The 22,993-nt window shown below is 36.1% G+C and overlaps 5 protein-coding genes across 6 annotated transcripts; 2 read left to right on the top strand and 3 right to left on the bottom strand.

Annotated features, from left to right (window-relative positions):
• The first annotated feature begins 197 nt into the window (after nucleotides 1–197).
• LOC114532407 lies at nucleotides 198–2,426 on the top strand. The gene has a single exon (XM_028553899.1). The coding sequence runs from the start codon at nucleotides 636–638 to the stop codon at nucleotides 2,085–2,087; it is 1,452 nt and encodes a 483-aa protein (XP_028409700.1). The 5' UTR covers nucleotides 198–635; the 3' UTR covers nucleotides 2,088–2,426.
• A 7,914-nt stretch (nucleotides 2,427–10,340) lies between these two features.
• Nucleotides 10,341–12,214, bottom strand: LOC114532439 (insulinoma-associated protein 1-like). Its single transcript, XM_028553942.1, has one exon. The coding sequence runs from the start codon at nucleotides 11,844–11,846 to the stop codon at nucleotides 10,749–10,751; it is 1,098 nt and encodes a 365-aa protein (XP_028409743.1). The 5' UTR covers nucleotides 11,847–12,214; the 3' UTR covers nucleotides 10,341–10,748.
• A 2,558-nt stretch (nucleotides 12,215–14,772) lies between these two features.
• LOC114532443 (DNA-directed RNA polymerase II subunit RPB7) lies at nucleotides 14,773–17,097 on the bottom strand. The gene is made up of 9 exons (XM_028553947.1): nucleotides 16,943–17,097; nucleotides 16,498–16,607; nucleotides 16,254–16,350; nucleotides 16,124–16,186; nucleotides 16,001–16,051; nucleotides 15,860–15,925; nucleotides 15,533–15,604; nucleotides 15,241–15,274; nucleotides 14,773–15,157 (listed from the first exon to the last, which is right to left on the bottom strand). Exons 1-9 carry the CDS (start codon nucleotides 16,952–16,954, stop codon nucleotides 15,141–15,143), a joined length of 522 nt encoding a protein of 173 aa, XP_028409748.1. The 5' UTR covers nucleotides 16,955–17,097; the 3' UTR covers nucleotides 14,773–15,140.
• Nucleotides 16,543–20,464, top strand: LOC114532441 (MAP3K12-binding inhibitory protein 1-like). Of its 2 annotated transcripts, none has more exons than XM_028553944.1 (10): nucleotides 16,543–16,828; nucleotides 17,099–17,165; nucleotides 17,251–17,370; nucleotides 17,503–17,749; nucleotides 17,845–17,910; nucleotides 18,040–18,216; nucleotides 18,313–18,410; nucleotides 18,489–18,551; nucleotides 18,667–18,769; nucleotides 19,552–20,464. In XM_028553944.1, the coding sequence occupies exons 1-9, from the start codon at nucleotides 16,695–16,697 to the stop codon at nucleotides 18,763–18,765; spliced, it is 1,071 nt and encodes a 356-aa protein (XP_028409745.1). In that variant the 5' UTR covers nucleotides 16,543–16,694; the 3' UTR covers nucleotides 18,766–18,769; nucleotides 19,552–20,464. The 2 variants fall into 2 exon arrangements, with proteins under 2 accessions (XP_028409745.1, XP_028409746.1); XM_028553945.1 differs by having other exon boundaries at nucleotides 16,543–16,842.
• Nucleotides 20,465–20,514: 50 nt separating this feature from the next.
• LOC114532442 (homeobox protein ceh-10-like) lies at nucleotides 20,515–22,779 on the bottom strand. Its single transcript, XM_028553946.1, has 3 exons — nucleotides 22,577–22,779; nucleotides 21,400–21,662; nucleotides 20,515–20,780 (listed from the first exon to the last, which is right to left on the bottom strand). The coding sequence occupies exons 1-3, from the start codon at nucleotides 22,749–22,751 to the stop codon at nucleotides 20,616–20,618; spliced, it is 603 nt and encodes a 200-aa protein (XP_028409747.1). The 5' UTR covers nucleotides 22,752–22,779; the 3' UTR covers nucleotides 20,515–20,615.
• Between the last annotated feature and the right edge of the window lie 214 nt (nucleotides 22,780–22,993).

The following is a 22,993-nucleotide window of genomic DNA, read 5'->3' as shown; positions in this document are numbered from 1 at the left end:
TTCACTAATGCATAACTAATCCTGCAGTTATTCCGGCAATTCAAAATGAAATTGCTCTATATTCAATTCAATGACATTTGAGTTTGACAACTTTTCATTCCCTTCACATCCAAATGCATAATACGAAATAGCATCAAAATCCAAGTCTCAAAATTCTATGGATTTCAGGGAGTTTCTAATTGTTGATGACATTACTGTATTGATTTAATCGATTATATCTGCTGGTACAATTGACGATATAAATGGTAGTGACCTGACCTTCGCTTTGTTTACAAAATTTGATACAAAACTAATCGATATTTTATGGAATGCATTAATATCCAACACGCCTTCCAAAAATTATGCAACAGCCAACAGAACAACTTTTTATCGATATTGTATCACGTACGTGCAAATCTGCGATGATTGCTTAGTAGCGGAATTCTCAAAGTCAAAGAGAAATCTTATACTTCCTTTAGCATAAAAATGAACCTCCCAGTGGGAAATAATAGAATTTTTTGAATGCTCAACTAATTTGAGTTTTGAAAACCTCGGATTTTGTGGTATAATAAAGACATAAACAACAAATTGAAGAAAGGGTTTATTTGCAATATCAATGATCAGCTTTCTCGTCTTTTTTACAACACTTCAGCGAGATGTCTTTGCAGACTTTATTGTCCGGCTTTACGATTTACTATTTCAGTTTCGCATTGTCGTTGGACTATTCATCTACGCTTGTCTCGATTGAGGAATATTGGCTAAATCTTGGTGGCCAACCATCGGTTTACGGGGTGGTTTTTGGCAGTTATGCTCTAGCACAGATCGTTAGTTCGCCCATTTTTGGCTACTTGGCGGACAGGAAAGGAACAAAGTTTGCTTTATGTGTGTCTATATTGATAAATGCTTGTGGAAATGCGTTATATGGTTTGGCTTATGTCTTGGACTCGAAACAAGCTGCAGTTTGGGGCCGTTTCTTGTCGGGTTTTGGCGCTGGAAGCTTAATCCTTGGTATAGTTCACATAACAAACACAACCTCAAGAGAGGACAGAGGATGGGTTGTGGCAAATTTTAGAATTGCTCAATCGCTTGCCTATTTAGGAGGGCCATTCTTGGGGCTAGCATTTGTTCCCCTCCAACTCCCTGACAGCATGGCATCGAACAGAACAGCAACCACAAAAGAACTAATACTGAATTTTTACACCACCCCAGCATGGGTAGCTGTGTTAAATGACCTGTTTGTCATGTTACCAATGGTGTTGGTCCTGTTTAAGAACCCATTTGCACCCCATGCTGCCATGCGATTCTACTACAAAGATGCAAAGGCACTGATTTATCATACTGCTGTGATTGGCTTGATTTTATTTATTGGTAACCTTTGCTTGTGGGGTGTTATAAGCAAACTGTTTTCATTTGCCTTTGCACAGTACCACATCATACAAGAGCAGTCTGACTTATGGAAAGTCTACATCGCAGCAGGAACTGCATTCTTCACAGGAAGCCTTCTACTTCGGTTCCTAATAAAGTCAAAACTTAATGCAGTTGCACTTAGTGTGTTGGGACTTGTTACCAACATTATTGGATACATTTTTCTATTAGATTTCAACATGACCTCACCAGTTAGCAATGCCTTCTTTTATATGGGTTCAGTATTGACGGTTTTTGGTGGAATTTGGTTTCTGACAGGGATTATCGTCTATTACTCTCAGAAGATCACAGACTACAGTAACCAAGCTAGAAACCGTAGAGGATTCTTCATGGGACTTTTGAACATTGCCGATGCTTTCGGACGATTTATTGGCCCAGCAATACTTACTCCGATAATGAAAATACAGTCAAGCAACCAGCTAGATTGTCAGCCAACAAGATGGAGTCCTAAAAATTGTACTTTATCGAAAGTCAACATTGCAATGCCAATTAACATTGTGCTTGTATTTGCGAATATAGTATTTATTATTTTCTACCATTGGAATTATGGTATGACAGATTTTGAAGCAAGTGGATCCCTCGTTAGTCACACCAGTCTGTCCATTCGAAGTCAGTCACAAATTCAGTTAGAAGAAGTTACCAGTCCTGAAGAGGATGACGATGTGTTTGTTGAGAATATCTAATGGAAACAATTATATCAAATTTATTTCATATTGTATTAATATTCTTAATGCAACTTTACATAATATATTTTTAGCCTTTCAGGCTGACTAGAGTGTGACAACTGGACACAGATGGCGAACAAAGCCAGGAATAATAGCAAGTAAAGTTTATCACAATGCTTATTTGATTCCTTTCTTGCAAGAAAACATAATTTTCTTATTGTGATACTTCTGGTTTACCAACCTGCACCATAGTTAATGGTGAACTCAGTGACAGATATCCAGACTTGCGAAGTACCTGCATTCCCTGTAATGTGCCCAAAAAGTAAATGTAAGTTAGGTTATGTTCAATAAATCTTTAAAATATATATTTTTCAAGCTAAGGACAAAACCCATGTAGAAATGGCTTTAAAATATTAGTTAATCACGGCTAAAATGAACTATTCTAAATTCTCATTGAAACACAACTAAACAAAGTTGCAGTCTTTTCCAGTTTTATATTATCAGTGTTTCCTGTACATCCTATATAGATAAAGATACCCATAAGAATTCAGTAAGGCTGAGAGTACTTACGTATCTCAACACTGCTTCTAAGTGGATGACAAGGCAACGTTGATTGACAATACCAGACCGCAGTTTCTTGCTATGTTTGAACGATGCACAAAGATAAATATCTCTCACGGGACGACAGCTTGCTGTTGGACTGGTTTCTTTTTTACCCGTGAGGAGCAATTACCAGCGGTTAACTGAAATGAAAAGGTTGAAAAAGAAACTATTGGAGTCACTGCATGAAAAACCGCGTATTCACAGGTGAATACGTGCGAATATGAGTTCGAATATGGTCCATATTCACACGTATTCACAGATATTCACTGTGAATATCCTCGGAATATTGGGGGTATTCCGATGTGAATACCTGTGAATAAAACACACCGCGTATTCTGACCTAGAATACCTTCGAATACTCTGTGAATATTTTTCAAGACCTAGTATTCACACTTCGGCATAGAAAATGTGAGTGTACGCATGAATACGGGATAATCAACGAGTTATATTGTGTAAATATTGCAGGAAATGCGTTTATATACCACGGAATAGGCAAAGGTTGTTTCAGTTCAATGCCGGTGTCAACTGTTATCCAGCATTTCTTCTCATCACGGTCACAAATTGAAATTGCACTTGATTTGTTTAGGCGACAGACAATAAAGACAATAAATGTTACCAAACGCACGATGATTTTTATTTGATTAATTTTTTTTGCTGCCGCAGGGATGTCGAGTATCGTATATCCTCAGTCGATGAGCGCTGAGTAGCCTCGTAAGTCGTAAAAAAGCTGTATAAAAAGAGAAATATCCATCAATTTCTTTAATTACCTGTGTAAAAGAAGTTATATATAAAAAAATACTTTTATTTTTGCTTGGATACGTAAACACATGGGTAGAAAGTTGATGATTCTGTATCGTCAAAAGCATCCGTAATATATACAGTTCAGTGTTGGGAAATCGTAGGAAATTTCCTTTGGGAAATTTCCTCTTCGACATGTTAGTGACAATTTTTGCGCCAAGGAATTGCGGCGAAATTGCGAATAAATGGCAAATTCGGAGGTCGTATAACAATAACAAATAAATGTCTTTAAATGATTCCTCGCAAAAGTTGTCCAGTTCCCTTTGTTTACAAAACGATAACATGGCACAAATGTCAATTGGTTTCAACCAGGGCGCTTATATATAAATGCGTGGTTTCAACAGAAGTTCAAGCTGTTCAACTTTGAATTGTTAAAGATGTTCGCGATGCCCCAAAATAATTCTTGTGGCGGCGCTAAAATCAGGTAAGTTATTTAAAAATAACAAGAGTTATGTCATACTATAGTCCTGAAACAACACAACACAACAACAATAGTGCGAGGCCAACGCTTTTACGGCTGGGCTCATCACTTTTTTGTTTTTTTTAATATAAATAGATTACTATTGTGTTTATTGTAGCTAATTTGTACACAGCTAACTGTACCTGCTTGTAAATAAATAAATTGTATGATGGTTTTCATCAATCCTACCTCCATCACACACTAATTATAGTAGGTACAAATGTTTGCCATTTCAAAGCCATACTCAATACAAACAAAATTTAAAAGTTTGCCAATACTGAAAAGGGGTCCTCCACATTACTTTCTTACCTACCACAAATATTCAGAAAGCTGCTGTAATCATAACTTTAACATAACATAACATAACCCTTAGATAGACGTTTCAAGATGCATAAATGAGGTGCATTGGTGCATCTCATGAGGGTTTTTTATATTTTAGGCAAAATTTATATATTATAGATATTATTGTTATATAATTGTCACAGAATAGCTAATGATTGATTGCCAAAAGATTGAAATCTTAACAATCAGCTGCCCAAAGACAGAAATCTTAACAGCTTAGAAATCAAAGCCAGACTGTGTTTTTTAGTTATATATAATACATATTTTTTAGCAAAATAATGGCCTATATTTTTCCTTTTAGCATATATGAATTATATTTACACTAATGTTTACCACAGAATAGCTATTGAACTGGTTGCCAAAAGATAGGAATCTTAACAACCAGCTGCCCAAAGACAGAAATCTTAACAGCTTAGAAGTTCATGCTAGACTGTGTTTTTAAGTGAAGCCTTTTAACATTGCCCTCATCATAATTTATAACTGAGACTGTTTACTGATTTGTTTGCAATTACTTTTCCGTACATAAATTATAATCACAATACTTAAAGAATATACCATTAAAGTGTAGATGAGTTTACTACAGCTTCTCGATGTTTGCATACTAGGAGTAGCTATGTGTATATACAGCTTAAAGTTCATGGAAGAATTTGTTTCCATTTTTACCCTAATTGAATAGCTTCCAAATTATATGAATGGTGTGTACATTGTACATTGTACATATACATTCTCCTAGGAATATTATAATTTCATTACACTGCATTTCTATGCACAACAATAAAAACAAATGGCCATGCATGCAACATCAGCTTTTAAGCTTAAGAAAGTTTGCTATGTATTTTGTTCAATAATTGCTTTAAGGTGGTTTTAATTGTTTTTAGCCATCAGGGGTTGCAAGATTGAGAAAATTCCCAAAAGAGTTGGCCTTAACTTTGCTAAAGATGAAGAGGATTTTTCACCCAGTGAAAGAAGTTCCTGATTCATTATCTGCTCACCTATAGTTTTTAATATCTTACCAAGTGAAAAAACATCACTTGCTTTGCTCAACAATTTACTATTAAGTATAATTTCTGACATACTCCAGGAGCAATGTTTCATATATACTAAAACAACATTGCTTATAAATTAACAATCAGCTGATGAAAGATTGAAAATCATAACAGCTTAGTAGAAGTTCATGATAGGCTGTGTTTTTGCTACATATTTTTGAACAATTTGTGATGTTCCAATAATTTTTATAAAATGTGAAATGTTGTAACCCATCACATGTACATGATCTTTTAAGGACTGTATAAAATTTAAATAATTGACTGAAATCTTAGTATTGCATTTGATCAACCTTGATAAAACACATTAATTGTGGATAAACCTACCATTGCAATGTGTATGACTGCTATGCAAATTAACATGGCAACCTAAAGATTATGCATGTTTGTTCATATTGATATTTTCCTTAATGGACAGACTTGAGGGACAATAAATGCCTAAACATTCGCACAGGCTGCGAACGCATAACCCATTAACCTCTTATCACCAGGTAATTTGTTAATAAAATGTTGAGATTACTCCCAACATGGTCATAGGGTATAGTCCATAGGCCGGCTATTGAATTCAACTGCACGATATTTAGTCACTCACCGAAGAGGTCCCTTACGCACAAACAGTATATGCGTTTTCGGTTTTGAACAATAAAAATCCTTGAAATACGGTTAATATTCGTTATCATTTTACACGTATTAGCGAACATAAGGTGCTGTGGAAATCGCGCCATGCAATCTCATTTCTATTTCGCGCATTTTCTTCATCAGACTTCGTGGGAATCGTAGCATACAAATACTCGCCGGCATGCTCTTTAACTGCGACCAGAGTTTCCAGACTTTACCAAGCCCTTGGCATCCTTCACTTTCTTCTTTATTTATAAGCGCCAAAAAGATTTCTTACAGCCACAAACGCACGATCTCCTCGTTCAATGTTTATTAAACTCGAAAGCGCGCTTTTTGGTTTTTGCGCCAAATTATTTATAAAATTCCACTTCAATTTTTCAGCATTCAAAATAAAGTTTAAAAATGTCAGCTGATGAATTTATTTTGTGGAAACACGGATTAAGTGAGAAGTGAGATATTCCAAGTGTGAATATTGGTCAGAATACGCGGCATATTCACGGCGTATTCACACTTAGAATACTGAAGAATACGATGCCGTATTCACACTAATATTCCATGTCGGAATACGCTTGCAATATGTGTTTTATTCACACCCGTATTCACATGTGAATACCTTGGAATACGGCGCTTTTCATGCAGTGGTTGTTATTACCATTTATTCAGACTAATGCAGGAACTACTCAGAAGAGAATATATAAAAAAAACACAGTTACCCTGCATGAAAAATTCTTTTGTGACCAAATCGTGCAATCTGCATGGCAAACCAAAATCCACTTGAAGATGATAGTTTCTTTCATCATCTCTTCAATGCAAACGTTTTCAACTCTTGTATTTTTTTGTTAGATTTCGTTGCACGTTTTTACAACAGATCATGTGCACTCATTCGTTACCAAAGCGCGTGTTTCTTTGTTTGAAAAAAAGTGTTATTTTATGTATCGGAACGCGTGCAGTTTCCACCTCTTTGTTGTGCCTAATTTGGCAATTACGATCTCTTTCACCTTTGTGCAGAACTTACGACGAGACAAAGGCTACGCGTTGGTATGCTCATTTTACCACATTTTAACACTGGAATTTCATTGTATACAAGCACATTTCAATAAACGATGCGGTTATTTCGTTTGTGTCCGTAAAGTCATTTCATCTGTATACACACGTGGTTCGTTGTATTTCTTATACACATTTTATTTTCATTGTACGCCGCTTGATCATGTTAACGGAACTCGCGATTAGGAACCCGTAATTCCTTACCGCAATGACTATCTTAAATCATGGATAGTTAAAAGTGATTTTATTATCCATGCTTAAATTAACCTATAAACTTTAGAGCTAACGAACGGCTCTTATTCCTCTTAATCCAATGGTAACATAAAATTCCTACATGCTTCAATACCCCGTAACTCTAATTTACCCTGACAATTTCCTAAATGAAAACACAAGACCTTCAGGCTTGAACAGGCTTAAATTCTAAAGCATGTATGTACAATGAACCGACGAAATATATCTTAATCATAATATATGAATTTACCTATCAGCCTACGATATTACAGCGCTGTAAAATTCCAGCTTATCAACAGGGTAGCAACATGGATGATAAGGCAACTAATTGGTTGCCTCTTTGGATCTTTTTCAAATGTATGAATGTTTCAAATGCTTGTTGTATTTTAGTTTTAATGAGAAGATATCTTTTGATTTAACAATACGTGTTAAATATTCTCTGACACTGTCCTGTGTTTTGAAAAAAAATATATAGTCAAGTCCTCAACAATGATCAACAATTAAAAAAATAATCGGTTTGACAATTCAAGCAGAAGTATATATGACTAATGGTAACTTTGTTACCCCAAACCAATGGTAAAAATTGAAAATTTAATAGCAAAAGGCTAGCTTGTTGCCAAGCGCTTAGGTGAAGAAAAATTAAAATAGTGATAACTTTATACAAGTGTATTTTATAGCTGATAAAGTATATATAATATTGGTGCTTTTATGCTGCTAGCAACAAAGTATAGCTACGTGTACAGGTTTCAAATAGTCACGCAAAGCATGAAATTTTATAGTGGAATGACGCATTCCTCTTGATATAATTCAAGAGATTGCGAGGCAGTTTTGTGTTATTCAAATGACATTCAAAGCAGCTGAATTATCTATATTATTTCCACACATGCACGTGCCTAGCCCATATACATGCACTGAAGATATTATCTTCTTCGTTCTTTATGTAAATTAGACGGGCGCTTAAGATATATAAATTAAATATTGAAATCGATCGACACTCAGTCAGTATGTTGTATTTTCACACCAGAAAAAATGTTCTGAAAATTGCATTGACACTGTCACCGTAAAGGTTGAAGCTGTTTCCGTTAAAAAGCAATTAGTAACCTTATTTTAAAAGCGTACCTGAAATTATATTTATATATAACCGGTGAGTATATATATATATATACCGGAACTCGGGAAATAGCAAGTGCATGTGATCCTTTTTCGTAGTGCCATCGTATAGACTATAGACTATATAATATACTGTATAGCAAGTATATAAGTATATCTTTTGAATGCCAGTATATTTGATGGAATGATGAAATATGCAAATGCATGACTCAGCCAGCAACTGGCCAGCTGAAACTTTTCAAAAAGTTGTTTTCCCATTCGGTCGCTTAGGGCAACACACGCGGTTCGTAAAAAGCGGCATAAAAGACCTTCGTCCAATCGTAACACGTTAATCAACCGGGTCAATTCACTTGAAAAATCGTCGTCGAAAAAAGTCGAGAGAGTCGCGTATCGTTGTAAAGTGACCGTTGCGTTTTTCCCGTCGTAATTTTCCTTCCTAAGCAACGGCATGTGTTTCGAGTGGAGAAATGCAAACTTGATTAAAAGAAAGATAATTTTGAATTTTAAGCAAATAGCTGTATAAATAAAAGTTAAATGAGCACAAGTCTTCAAGTATATCTTCGCGGCATAAACGAAATTAATTTAGTTACATAACAATGTGCACCCATGGAAATTGACGGTACATTGTAGGAATTCAAACGAGTATACATGTATGTATGCCCTACTCAGGAAATATCTCAATCGTGTACCTTCGTATTCGCCACTACTAGAAGTTAACGATGTACATTTGAATGGTATTAAAAAGAAAAAGATTAAAACGCGTTCAGTTTTAATTAATTTCGGCTATCATTAAAAGATTGCGTATGTATGTATATAAGATCGCTGAACACAATACAAACGTGCAGAATAATTTAGGATACATAATTTAAAGTTCTAATCTTTTCTCGTCTCTGCAAAGCAGCATGCCTCACGCAGTCAGTATAGAGAGCAGGGTATTGCAAAACAGCCGGTATTGATAGCCATTTTCCCGCAATTGTTCACAGCAATGATGAATTAATGGGAAGATATACTTCACATGGCAACCAAAGAGATGAAATGGATTTTTTTGAACGGCTGCACATATATATATAGGGCTCATTTTCTCTCAGAATTGAATTTTGTTACAATAATATGAAATATTTGCGTGGTATGTGCATGTGTGTGGACTGAATCATAGGGCTTAAAAAGCTAAAGAATTCTGATTTTTTTTGCCTGAAATGCGCGTTCATTGTCTTTATTGAAACATTTATGTATACAGAAACGACTCACTCGCATATGGATGATAGCAATATGCTCACCCACCAGGGGTTGACCCAGCCGTTATAGAATGGAAAAAGTTCATGACTACTAAAGACCACCTGAAATACCAGTGTGTGCTATAATCATGGCGTATTTCATTTTCTTGAGGATTCATTTAGAGCCTAAACGAGCTCAATCGCGTTTAAAGCTTGATCGTAAGTATACGATGACGTAGACAATATTTTCACACAGATACCTAATTAAGATTAGATATTCCATTTCTTGCATTTTTTATAATAACACGTTTTTAAAACACCTATTTTGTTTATACTCATGGTATAAACTTTTAATCCTAGGTAAATCAGTGCGTCTGTAGCCCACGAATGCACACTTTTCGACGCAAAAGCCTCAATCAAACATCAAAATTTTGCAAGCGGCAGAAACTGTCACTTTGTAAACAGAAAAGGAGAAACATCTGCTCGATGCAACTGACGAATACTCACTTGCGTCGACGCGAAAACACTCATCTTTAACAACGCAATTTGTTTTAATAAACACAATTTATATTTATTACATGAAATTTTTAGGTATTTTTCAACAAGTTTCATCATAAAATCGACTACATAAACCCTCATATATATACATATGTACCCACGTACTATTTAAAGACGACTCATTAATTTTCAATCCGCCCAAATTTGGCAAATATACTTCAAATTTTTCACTACGGAGGTGAATTTATTTACAAATGCCTAAACACCGCACCTATTATAATATGCACAGTAGTCTTATAGTATTCTTTTCATCAACATATCCAATACTTCATCCAACGACAAGGCGAAATATTTGCACCGACTAGCTCCGACAAAATAAACCAGAGTAGTAAATATGTTTTAAAGAACCTCAATAAAAATAGGCTCGCTAAAGATTCCAATGTTTTGATACAAATTTGGTCCCCGTTTTTCCCCAATAAGACTTATAAACTATAAGCTATATTAATAGTATTTGAATAATATTCTTCTCTTTCCTATATCGATATATTTAAAGTTATAATGCAATAATAAATGTCTCCCCGTGCGGACAAATAACTCATTAGAACTATAGTCTAACCTAAATTGCTACACTATTGTTACAAATATTCTGGCCCAAACGTTCTACACAACAATAAAAAGTCACAATTAACTGCTGGATCTAAAAAAGTTTCATAATCTATTAAACTTGAACCAGAATGTTGAGTCTTTTCGAGGTGGGGTCTTGGCATTTCGATGCATGTTTGGCAAGACCAGGCGCACTTGGAAACGTCGATTCACAATTCGCACAAGCAAATGTTTTGTGAACATGCTCGTGCTTATCAAGATGTTCCCTGTCCGAGAATGTTTCGTTACAAATCTGACATGCGAAAATCCCATTGCCGGCCGCATGTTGTAAGACATGTTTTGCCCGGTTTGTTAGACTACGGAAAAGCTTACCACAATATTGACATGGATATGGTCGCTCCTTATTATGACTGTTCATGTGCTTTTGCAGGTAGCTTTTCCTTCGGCATGTCTTGTGACAAATCTCACAAATGTATTCCGAGTTATTGTTCAACGTCAGCTCAGTTATCGAGTCCGGGGAGTGCGACGATTTCGTTTTACGATCAGCTTCGCCGGTGTCGAGAAGCAACGGTTCGACTACGGCGTTTGGCTTCTTCGTTGTTTGCCCTGGCGAACGCGGCCGATGCCAGCGTCGGTGAGAGGCGAGATTTGCAGGACAACTGAACACTTTGTCGCATTCTGGGCAACGATATTCTGTGTGTTTGATTCCGGAACAACGATGCTGTGCCAACGCGAACGGGTCAGGATACACTTCTTTACAAAGTTGACATATATACTGAGACTGCGGCAAAGGACCATTTGGTTTGGGGAATTCAAACTTCTCGTTGGGCACAATTAGCGGTCGGCTTGAATTGGTCGTTGAATTTCGTGTTCCTTTTCCATCGAATTTGACCCTTTTCTCACCATCATCTTTGTAGCATTTTGCTTGATTCTTTAAGGCATCCAAACAGCTTTGAAAAGATGCAGTGGAATAATGTATCTCGGCGGCTGCCGGGCGACATGTTTGCTTTTCTCTGCCGTAAAAGATCTCTTTTCCTGTGAATTTCGTTTCAGGAATTGTTGATTTCTTTTTCATCTTTATAGTTTTGACGCGAAACTCGACTCCACTGCCGCCTCGTTGAATTTCTCGCAGTAGAGTTTTGTCGATCTTTGCCGCGTGCGTTGACCATTTTGTTGTTGTCTTGAATTTCTTCACAAGGAATGCTTTGGGCATGATGGATTGTAGCAGGTACCGCGCGAGATGAAATTCCTTTAAACCCCACGATGAAAGCGCCAACTAGAAAATACTTCTTTTCAATGCGACTACTTTGCCAGGCTGCGAAATGTGTTTCGATAATCAAGTTAATTTTTGAGTTCCGCAGCGAGATGCTTTCACTGTCACTATGCGAAGCGTTGTGATAGCAGCATCGAATGTGCACGAATGTTATAATTACAATCCACGACACAGCTGCCGTTCGTTGTCCCGGACGAAACTAAGGGGTTTATGGATTGCTAATTGCAAATGCCACACGTCGCCCAATGTTTCTTTGTTAAGCATGCAGTTTTTGTTGTCGCCACGTGTTCAAAGGCATTGTTTGACCAATGAGAAGCGATGGATTGTACATCTCTACCTATAGACATTAAGCTCTTGTAGTTATCTAGGAATATTAACACATCTCTATACTCTTTTAAAGTTCCTGAAATGTAGCAATCACGTAAATCGAACGTTTTTCAAAATTCGAGAAGGTTCCTTTTTCGAATTGGAATCTTTATATGCAACTATGGACTAAACACAATATTTATACAACCGACAAAAGGCGAATGCGTTATATTAAGAAAACTTCACCTGCAACCGTATGACAGTGTGTCTTCTGTACAAATTTATGTATTATTTCGTATTGCATACAATTTAGGGACAAAGGAATTTTAAAATAATTACGTATTCATTATTTAAAAGCAAATGGGAAATTTTCAACTGATAAAACGAGAGTAATCGTTAAACATTGCCGGTGGTATCCATAAAATGAAATTTTAAGACTCTAGTTCAAACAAAACTTTGCCGGATCTTCGTGTTTTAAATTCGGTATATATCCGGCCACAATACATTGGCATGTTAATATATTTTAAAGGTCGTAGTATTGAATATTCAATCATACTTTAATCACTTGACCAAAATTAACAGTTATATATATATAAATTAAGAATAATAGTAAAATACGATTCTTCAGCTATATATATATATATATACACGCATAAAAAGGATGGGGGGAATTGTGCCCGGAATCATCACTCCTAAATTGACTGAATTCAACTACATCATATGCAACCATATTTTTTTTAAGGCATACTTGAAAAAACTTAGTCTAAAAATACACCTCGTTTTTCCTAAGAGACGAATGAACATACATAAATGCGAAAAACTATACACGACAATATTATCTATACGAGTTTTCAACATTTTGGACTAAATTAACGCCTCCAATCGAGGGAAATGTTTGAGATGAACAGTTCATTTACAGGATGTCAACAGCAGTTCAATTTTAAATTCATCATTGTTTTACGCAGGACATTTACGGCATCAACCAACAAAAGATCAAGTATATATATCATATTAAGACATTTCACCTGCGGAATGACACAATGTTTAAAATTTGAATATTACATGTCCCGACGATGTATATTGTATGTGGCGTTTCATTGTCTTACACTCAAAAGAATTCGCTATTGTAAATCTTAAGCTATGCCTAATGTGCATGTTGATGTTTCACGGACTCTAACGAAGGATATAGCTAATGAAATAGTAGGAATACAATAAGTTGCTTGGCAGATTACTGTGTATAACGATGCATACTAATGCCCCATGCATATCAAAACATCTATCCATGTCGACACGCCGGCTATTAAAATATTTGCAGAAAGATATCGACGGACTTAAAAAATTAAAAATGCAAATCGTCCTTTTGATGTTCAAACACTTTTATGTCGAAACATTTTTTCACTTGCAGTGCATGAGCATTTTTGTCGAAAAGAAAGTATGATATAAGAAAGACAGGGGAAAAATCAGAGAACTACATAGAAAGTAACTGAAATACGAGTGTTTTTTTTCCCTCAAAATCAACGATATTTTCAACACAGTATATGCTTATACTGTGTATATGCTTACACATTATATGCTTACACCACGTAAGTATTTAATACTGCAGTATACTTAATATTTGCAGTATTAAATACTAACGTGGTGTACCTACAAGCTAAATTACTTAATATTTTACTTCAGTTGTTACATTTCACTAGTATTAGAATGATTCTTGAGTGACTCTAATTTGAATTAGAACAAAATTTGGAACAATGCGTGCTATTAACTGTTCTAGAATCCCTTTAGCGTATTTATGCCAAATTCATTATTTTTTTTAACAGATACGAGATATTCACCTAGTTTTGTTCAAAATTCACCACGGCTTATTGGTGAGAAAACATTTCTAAATGTTTCCAACTGAAAACGGTCTAATTTCTGTGGCCCAATAGACGGCGAATGGCTACATTTTTGTTTGCATAATCGTATATACCTCGCGTATGGGATCATATTTTGAAATGTCAATAAACTTTAGCTGTATCACCAAGATATCAAGATACGTTGATTGACATTTTTTCCCAGTAACGGTTTATGTCGCCTTGTAATCAACTTTCGCTAATGGGAACATATTATATACATCAGGAGTAGTGGACATAGGAGGCCAATCTCACATTAAATGTAATAAACTCTGCGCCAATCAGAGGAGAGGATAGCCGTGGCTGCGAAAACATTTATCGTTTCGTTTGACAATAGAAATAGATCGCGCAGGTGTTTCGGTCAAAGAAAAGAGCAAGACAACAATTTCACTCGATGAAATGCTTTACAATGAATGATTTATTAGTATGATACAGCGGTTTGAAGTCACAGGAAATGTGTAAAGAGAAAATAGATCATGTATTTGGTAATTGGTAGGAGATTTTATGTTCAAATGAAAAACGCTAAAAGGCATTGTGTCATTACTGACAATAAAATTTGAATTGTGGACCACACATTCTATTATATTATTGTCTCCGTTGAAATATCCTAATTATCCTTGCTGTAAATATTTAATATTTAATCTTTTTATAAAAACGATCGGCTGAAAAAGTGAACCGCAAAGACAATTTATAATTTGTAAAATGATCAAACATTTATCCCAATTTCACTGAGCTATTTTAAAAGTATCCTTCCTTTAATAGGATTTATACATTAAGTGATCAAGTTTTCACCTCGAGTTGAAGCCAATATTTTTAAAGATACCCCAGAGCAAATTGGTTCAAAGTGATAACTGCATCTAGTTTTGAATATATGATAATGCAATATACAAAAATAATATATACAAGCCTATAAATAGAGGTTAAAAGAGTGAAATGGGAAATTTCTCCAGAGCAGTTTTCCTGAGATTATGAACTTCAGAGTTGTTAATGCCATTAGCAAACAATGCAATACAGTGCACTACTCATCTGATCTTCCATTTCAACCACCAACAACTCCTAAAGTATCATAAGAAAAAAAGATTGATATATTATTTAAAAATTTCTGCTTGGCACGCAAAAATCATAACTAAAAGACCTACCAAGAAAATCATCCATCAGAGATCCTATCGCAAACTGAAAATGAAATAATATATATCATTGTATGGCATTGAACAACCTGGCAGGTGAGAGAGTTGGAAGCATGCAGAACAAACAACATGCTAATATACATGCTATTTTCATATTGAATGTCGGGAATTCAATGAAACTTTAAATACAAATCCTTAACCAAGTTGGGAGCAGTTGCAGATGCTTTGGGAAGAATGAATTGCTTTGTGATGCTGATATAGCACATTAACTTAAATAATCTAATTGCTGAAGAAAATGACTTACTATGTCATTGGCATCAACTCTGGTGCCAACAATTCGTAACCGTATTTCATCCTCCTGTTGAATAACTACATCCTGTTGGAGAAAATGTGACACACAAAGTTGTCAGCCAAATTAAAGGGGATATTTTGATAAAAGATGTCACTATATATGGAGATAATGCTAGTTGGTGCAGGTGTAGACACCAGACAGTTTCAGATTGAGCAGGGGAATATTAAAAATGATGTGAAAATCTTAAACATATAAGCATCATGTCATTTATTCTGCATTGTCTTTGATATCCCTGACCTCAATCCAAATCTTCTGTTAATGGCATTATGGCAAACAAACCTCTGCTTCTGTTTTGTAACATGGTGGATTACTCTGAGGATCAAACTTCATATCAGGTGGTATGGACTATAACAATTGATGAAGAATTGAATATCATTTGCAATAAATAATTTTACTGAATTATATTTTCCATTTACTTACGTGTCGTGAAATAAAACATGAAAGGGGTCCAATCTCTGTGAATAATCCAACCTGCAAAAGATCAGGAAGATATCCTAAGGATGTAAACATTGACTAAAACATCCTTTGCACAAGTCTGCTTGCCTTGTTGACTTGCGTCACTTTGGCATCCAAGACTTCGCCTTTAAACGGTCGGAATACAATTGCCTAAACACAAAAATTTGTTTCAAGGATGGAAGATCACATAACTAATTAATAATCAAATTCACCTGACCTTATATTTCACTGGATAGACAACAAAGCCTCTGCCAGGTTGAATGGCACCAACGCCAATGTTATCAATGGTGGTCACGGCAATGATAAAGCCATATCTATGCAAAATTTTTGTAGGAAATCTGCCAGAGAGCTTTTGGGATTTAGGGCAGTTTTATGTAGTAGACATGAATGGACAGTAGACACACATGTTGAAGTACTGAAGACACACTGAGGAAGAATTATTAAACTTTTGGGAAACATACTTTCCTGTGCAAGTCCCTTCAACCTCCGTGAACAATTTTTGTTTGACTGTCTGAAGAAGATTTGGACCAAAATACCGTGGATGGAGCAGAATTTCATGTTCAAGAGATATCTAAAAAAATTTATGGGAAATCATAAATGACAAATTTCTGTTTGCTTAAATCTGATTCAATCCTAGCTGTGGTTGTAAAAATGAAAGATGGGTAGCAATCCAATTTTCTTCAATGCTAATTTCATCAAAAGATTAAATAATCGATTTAAACATAGATTGCAATCAGATGATAAAATGTCGTTTATTATCCGAGGTTTTGTATGTCAGCCTAGGGAAATGCCGTGAGTAAAATGAGGTATTTTGCTGTCACTTAATATAATGCTGTATCAGTCTATCAGACAAACAGACTATGACTATGTACAATCACTTCGATCAAATATATAAGAAATACTCACATGAAAGAACATTTCTGAGGCACACTATAACAGGTGCCAGCTTCCAAAAGCAAGAGCAATAAACAAAAGAAATGAAAAACAATTTTAAACTAAACTTTTTCTACCTCAAACACATGTTAGAAAAATACATTTGAATTTTCCTTCTTCTCGTTCCAGTCCCCAATATCACCCCTCGTTCAATATGGCGGAAGTTTTCCATGTTTTTGAAATATATTTGAAGAAGGTTTGTATACCCTTATATTTAGTTTTGCCATATGCGTACTCATTTGAATCCGTAGAACGTCTGGAAATGTATTTCTTCTGTTCAGATGGCGGGTGCGTGCTTTGATTTTCGGGTTAATTACGATGAATTATCGTCTTTTATTGGAAACTCACTAGGAGAAGCTGAATTTTGGCAAATTGTTCGACAGTTTGTGGAAAGTTTGCAGGTAATGAATGCGAGGAAACTCTGGTAAATACGGAGGTGCTAGGATTTTAAATGTGCAATAAATATATTACTGCGCATGCGCGATCTATATTTGCAGTCATGAGTTTGTTTACGTGTTTTTAATACGACGCAGGCAATGTTGAATGAAAGAACGAAAGTGAATTTTGAACAGGAAGTTATCCCAGGCGATATTTCAGGAGATATCAAAAGTGTTATAAAGTCTGAAAATCACTCGCCCATTGTGGATCCTTCGTTAGTTCAAATCACCGCAAACAAGGCAGAAATGGATCGGAGAATTGCTGCATTTCTCAGAAAGAAACAGTTGGATGTTGACATTCACAACCAGAGAGAATTCTGCAATCTTCTCCACACTGAAAACGGTTTGTATTCACCGTGGATTGCCAGGTCAAAAGATTGCTTTTAAAACTTCTCTCTTTTCAACCGTTTTATTTAAGTTTTCAAACACTTTTCCTAGAATACAGTTGTGCACGGGTCGATGCGGTATTTTTACCACGAGTGGGACAAAAAAGTCATATAACAGGTTGGTTATCTCAGGGTAACGCTGGGGCAACCCTAGATTCTGAGATTCAGAGATACAAGATGAAAACACCATTGATTTTATCCATAATTTCGTATCGTATGCAGTTAAACGCCGTGATATTTTTTAAAGTGACCGATGCAGATCGCGAGAGTAAAATTATGGAATCAGACAATATAACGGTGGATACGATGCTTTATTCCCTTCCTGTAAAACGACAAAGAACGGCCGACGATGATGAAGAAGAAGAGTTACCATCTGGTGTGGAGGAACGGCTTGATAATATTGAATCACATCTCAGACTGAGTGGTGAGTGGATTAAAAAGAAATCACTGCATTATCCCAGCTAAAATGCATGCCCAGTACTGTAACCACCGTTTCCATTGACAAATATATTGTTTGCAGTCAAGTCTGTTGAATACAATGTCTACCAGCGTATTAAAAAGTTGGAAGAAAAAATACTGCATTTGGAGGGGCTATCGCCCGAGTACTTTAACTACCAGGTGAGATTTGTTGCCGCTTTCCCTTCACAAAGTCATTTCCATCGTGAATAAGAGAGGCTCTGACCATTTCTATTGCAGAATGGGTCGGGTTATCCGCCTTCACGACGACTCCGACCTCAGAAGCAAACGGGGAACACAGATGTGAGTATTCAAAAATGTAACGCTCGTTGATGCTGGGCGATGATGGATAACGGTGGATAATAATGGATACTGGTAATGGTTATGGTAAATGATGAGGTTTCTCTGACTATTACAGCTGTTACCATCAAGTGGTTCAAGCAGTGATCTGGATGAACGAATGCTAAAACTCAAAGAAAAACTTCTTTCTGAAAAACTAACGGGAAAGAGAAGTTGACAAGGTCATATCTTATAAGCTTTGTACTCTTCAATGAAAACACCGTATTTCGTACTCTCGAAAAATGTTTTCAAAGATACCTAAAATTTCCATCTTAAAGTTCAGTGTTGGTGACCCGAACGAATGCGTTCTTTGACCGAACACGTTTGTTTTCATCCCAAACAAAATTAACTTAAGGCTAATGAAAATTTTGTTTTTGAAGCAGATAAAGTTAAGGTGTTTAATTTAAGCCTTAAATCCAATCAAATCCAATCACGGGACGTATTGGTGGCACCACATGCCACTGTTGAACATTGTGCTTTCACATGTGAAAATAACAAACACAAATACTGCCAACGCATTAGAAATTCTTAGCTTTGGACACCTTGGCTAGATCCTTTTAGTTGCTGATGTACATTTGGGGGATTATGCATCCCCAGGTCAAGTGATTCAGTACAATATCTGTCACATTTCTCGCTCCTAATTCCCTCTAGTCACGACATCAGGCACGCGAGCTTGATTTCAGATGAAGGCCTGACCTGACAGTTTACTAAACGAACTTTGTTTCGTGCGAAAAGACGCGTAGAACAAATTACCGTAATGCAAAGGATTAGATTAGCCAGAAAAATTATGGCAGAAAGCATTCTAAACATATTGCTCAATTTTTTTATTCGCCCGGGCAAATTTTCCCTGTTTGAAATTGAAGTTGTGCGAAACGGTGACGTCACAAAGTACCACTGGGAAACGGATTTCGAAACCCATTTTTATCTCTGAAAAAAACCGTCAATTGATTTTCGAATTTTTTAGGTCGTTTTTCTCCAAAAGAAGAATCCATGGCCTTTGTGCAATAGACGGAGCTGCCTTCTGTAAATATGAACAAAATATTGATAGATACAGTTTAGTTCAAGTCTTCCGTAGCTATTTCCAGATGACTGGAGTTGAGTCCTATGACTGGAGTTGAGAATCAGTTTATAAAATTATCCCTGGAATTACCTGTGCTATTTATTATCATATCGGTAATATATAGTCATACTTCAGCGCACGAAATTCTTGACCTCAATCACCGTATAGTAAGCCTATTTTCCTTCAAGCATGCGGATATAAGTCATATAAGCATTTTCCAAGTATGTCTTGAGGGCAAACGAGTTTAAAACGCAGTTATCGCATACTTGGGCAGTCGCCGAGTGTGTTGATGCCAAGGGTAAGAAACTCTGCGTGTGAACGTTTTTGAAAACCTGACCGACCTATATTTCCGGCAGCCATTTTCTCATTATTATCTCTAATGACCGTACGTGTTATAAGCTGAGAGTCCTGAGAGCACAGTTGATAGGATGGTTGAGCGAAAAAGCATCGCAAATATTCAGGATTAAAGCAATTTGTGATGAGTCTCTTGTGTCAGTAAGGAATGCAAGGATTGTTGAGTTTTCTGAAGGAGAAAACATTATTTGAGCCAAACTAGAAGCGTTCTTCTCACAACAACGTCATCACTTGCCCTTTTGTTTCACTAGATCGGGTTTAGATCTCGTAGGCCATATCACGGACAAATTTCACCAATATATTTGCGAATGTACCATTATTAACCATTCCTCTTGTAAAATGCAATCTGTAAGGCTAGAATCCACTTTCTCGTATAATTTAATCACTAATCGCTATGTACAAGATTTGGATTTCATGTGAATATAATTACATTCGTTATCCTCAGCCGTTTTTACACCCATTTGTAAACGAAAATATATAAATTGTGTAATATGATCTTTATATCCCTACTTTGTGCACGTATTAAATACATTCTTAGACTATTTACAAACATTTGTATGACTTAAATAAGGCGTATTTTATATGCTTCTTAGATGCGACTGTCTTTCTCTGGTCTATGTTGAAGGTGAAGTTGACTTCAGAGCAGGTCGTTTCACTTTGCCCAGTTGTTTCGAGTACCTCACCATTGCTCCGTAAAACCCATATTCAGCCATTCTTGAACTGCTGCCCCAAACTTTCTCTGTCTTACGCCATTTTGCTCGGCGATTTTGAAACCAAACCTAGTTTGGACAGTGAAAATATTGTAAGCTGACAAGCGGTTGTATATTTTGCTCTAGGATTAGCGGACAATGTTATTTCTATCACACGCTATTTTAGAAGGATTGAAAGCAAAAAAATTAATTTCGCAATCGCAGAACAAACTTTCAATCAAGCTTTGGCAGATTTAATCGAGTTTGCAATGTTTTCACAGTTCAAATTGCGAATTTTAAACCATAAATTTAATCGGATTTCCAATTATCGGCTTGTTATTTTCACAATTAAACTGACCACAACAAGCGACTCGATAATTAGCCAAACTCGTAGATGGAGTGCTTTTTCTCCAGGCGATTTGAAACAATGCCCGGAAAACTGTATAACAACATGATTGATCAACTTAAATATATATTAATCATTCTCCCCAGATTTTTACGATTCTGTATGATTATAGAATAACATAACAGAGTTGAATATGAGGAAATAAAACGGGTCTGTTTTATCATTTCAGTTCCAACTCGCCTCAGCAAGGAAAGGTTTAGACGTTCAGTATAATTGACGCCGCTTTATCGGTACTGGTTTCAGTAATGAGTCTTTGAAATGACGTCATAACCATTACAGAAAGACGTCATTTGTGAAAATTACCTGAATTCTGTCCTCTTCTAAGCCAATTCTTTTTGAAAGCGATTTTCTAGACTCGAGATCAACGTAATGATTGATCTGAAATATTGTCTCTAGTTCTTTGACCTGATTTCTTGTGTATACAGTCCGCGCGCGCCTGCCTTGTTGCATTTCATCCTTCAAACATTTATCACTGTCATAGTTGTTTTCTTTGAGGTGGCTGTAGTCCGCTTCTGTTGTTTTTTGAATGACTGAAACAGTTCGTCCTACTAATCTGCGTGGATAATCTGAAAATGGAGCGAGGCAAAACATTAGATGATGGCCAGTCTGGATCACGTGCAGTAGTTGCTATTTTCATTAGTGTCATATTATAGCGTGCAATAGTTATAATTCGGCTTAATATGAATGCAAGCGGTTCTCGTGTACTTGCATTTGAAAGCACTTGGTCGTAATCTTAGATATCACTTTTACACCAAATGTTTTCATGAAAAACTCGGGCGTAAACATTTGATTTTTTACCTAAAACATTTTCGATCTTTGCCTCTTTATACACATTTAGGATATGTTTTTACAACTCAACAATTATAAATACCTAAATTTAAAATTAGATATATGTTTATGAAACTACTGCCTTGTTTTTAGTAGTCGCGATGATTGCGCGCAATTTGTTTGTTCAAATTCAGTACTTCCCCCAGGTAATGTGGGAAGATATTGACAGCGCCAGTTGTTTCCTCAAATCGGCTACCTGTCCTTTAATAAATGATTTTCCGCAACGATTATTGTCGAGCGCAAACAATCAGAAATAGTCCTATTGTTTTGGTCTAAATGCGTGTCTAACTAGATAAACACGGACGTCAGTCGAATCTGAGGTCTTCCTTCGTTTGCTGGCTTAGAATTTCTTAGAAAATATTAAAATATAGTCCAACTCTAATATCACAGCGTAGGTTGAAATCCTTGTGACTAACAATTCTATAATTATAGTGACTTATAAACTATATTATGACCACCATAATATACCATCAACGTCCAAAATACACCGAGTAATTGATTTGAGAAATCAAACTCAGTATTCATACCCAGATAATGTTCGTGTTTTCTTGTGACCTTTACGGTAAGTCCGCGATTAGGAGCAATAGATACATATTGAAATATTATAAATGTAATAATAATGTAATAAGACATTCATTTTTGTACTTTCTACCTTTTTCTTGGGAAAAGCCTTTTATATTGCTTGTAAACCCACTCGGAGCCTCTGCGAATTCATCCCAATTTTGACAACACTCTGACTCGCAACATGATGTGGTTGACGCGTCGAATCTTTCAGAAAGAATATCCCTTATTCCAAACGGAGTATACTTGCGCAAAGTCAGTGCCATTTTTGGTAGCGCAAACGTGCTGCTGTTGCGTATTGGCGCGATTTATGCAAAATGAGTCGCGAGGGATCACCTTTATACACTTCGTGTGGCGTCACACCTTGGGTGAAGCAATTAATGACTGGTTAAGTGGGGAACACTAAAGGGCGTTGATAAATCCGATCCATTTAATTCCTCATCCGTCGTTGTTGTCATAATATCATTGTCGTGGGTTTAGAATACCATCGGTTTATAATAGGAATTGG

The sequence above is a fragment of the Dendronephthya gigantea genome, unplaced genomic scaffold (genome assembly GCF_004324835.1).
Source record: "Dendronephthya gigantea isolate DGI-Jeju-01 unplaced genomic scaffold, DenGig_1.0 000079F, whole genome shotgun sequence".
NCBI lineage: Eukaryota > Metazoa > Cnidaria > Anthozoa > Malacalcyonacea > Nephtheidae > Dendronephthya > Dendronephthya gigantea.
Note: the sequence above shows the minus strand (reverse complement) of the source record. Positions and strands in the feature narration are given on the sequence as shown.

Bases quoted from the DNA above. Each gene is read 5' to 3' on its own strand.
- LOC114532407 (XM_028553899.1), top strand. From the start codon at position 636: ATGTCTTTGCAGACTTTATTGTCCGGCTTTACGATTTACTATTTCAGT.
- LOC114532439 (XM_028553942.1), bottom strand. From the start codon at position 11,846: ATGCCCAAAGCATTCCTTGTGAAGAAATTCAAGACAACAACAAAATGG.
- LOC114532441 (XM_028553944.1), top strand. From the start codon at position 16,695: ATGGGTAGCAATCCAATTTTCTTCAATGCTAATTTCATCAAAAGATTA. The intron at 17,371-17,502 runs GTAATGAATGCG...AATACGACGCAG, and splicing joins AGTTTGTGGAAAGTTTGCAG to GCAATGTTGAATGAAAGAAC. The intron at 18,411-18,488 runs GTGAGATTTGTT...TTTCTATTGCAG, and splicing joins CCGAGTACTTTAACTACCAG to AATGGGTCGGGTTATCCGCC.
- LOC114532443 (XM_028553947.1), bottom strand. The intron at 16,351-16,497 runs GTATGTTTCCCA...AATTTTGCATAG, and splicing joins GAAGGGACTTGCACAGGAAA to ATATGGCTTTATCATTGCCG. The intron at 15,605-15,859 runs GTTTGTTTGCCA...TTTCTCCAACAG, and splicing joins GTTACAAAACAGAAGCAGAG to GATGTAGTTATTCAACAGGA.
- LOC114532442 (XM_028553946.1), bottom strand. From the start codon at position 22,751: ATGGCACTGACTTTGCGCAAGTATACTCCGTTTGGAATAAGGGATATT. The intron at 21,663-22,576 runs GTAGAAAGTACA...CTCCATTTTCAG, and splicing joins AGGCTTTTCCCAAGAAAAAG to ATTATCCACGCAGATTAGTA. The intron at 20,781-21,399 runs GTAATTTTCACA...TGTCCAAACTAG, and splicing joins TAGAAGAGGACAGAATTCAG to GTTTGGTTTCAAAATCGCCG.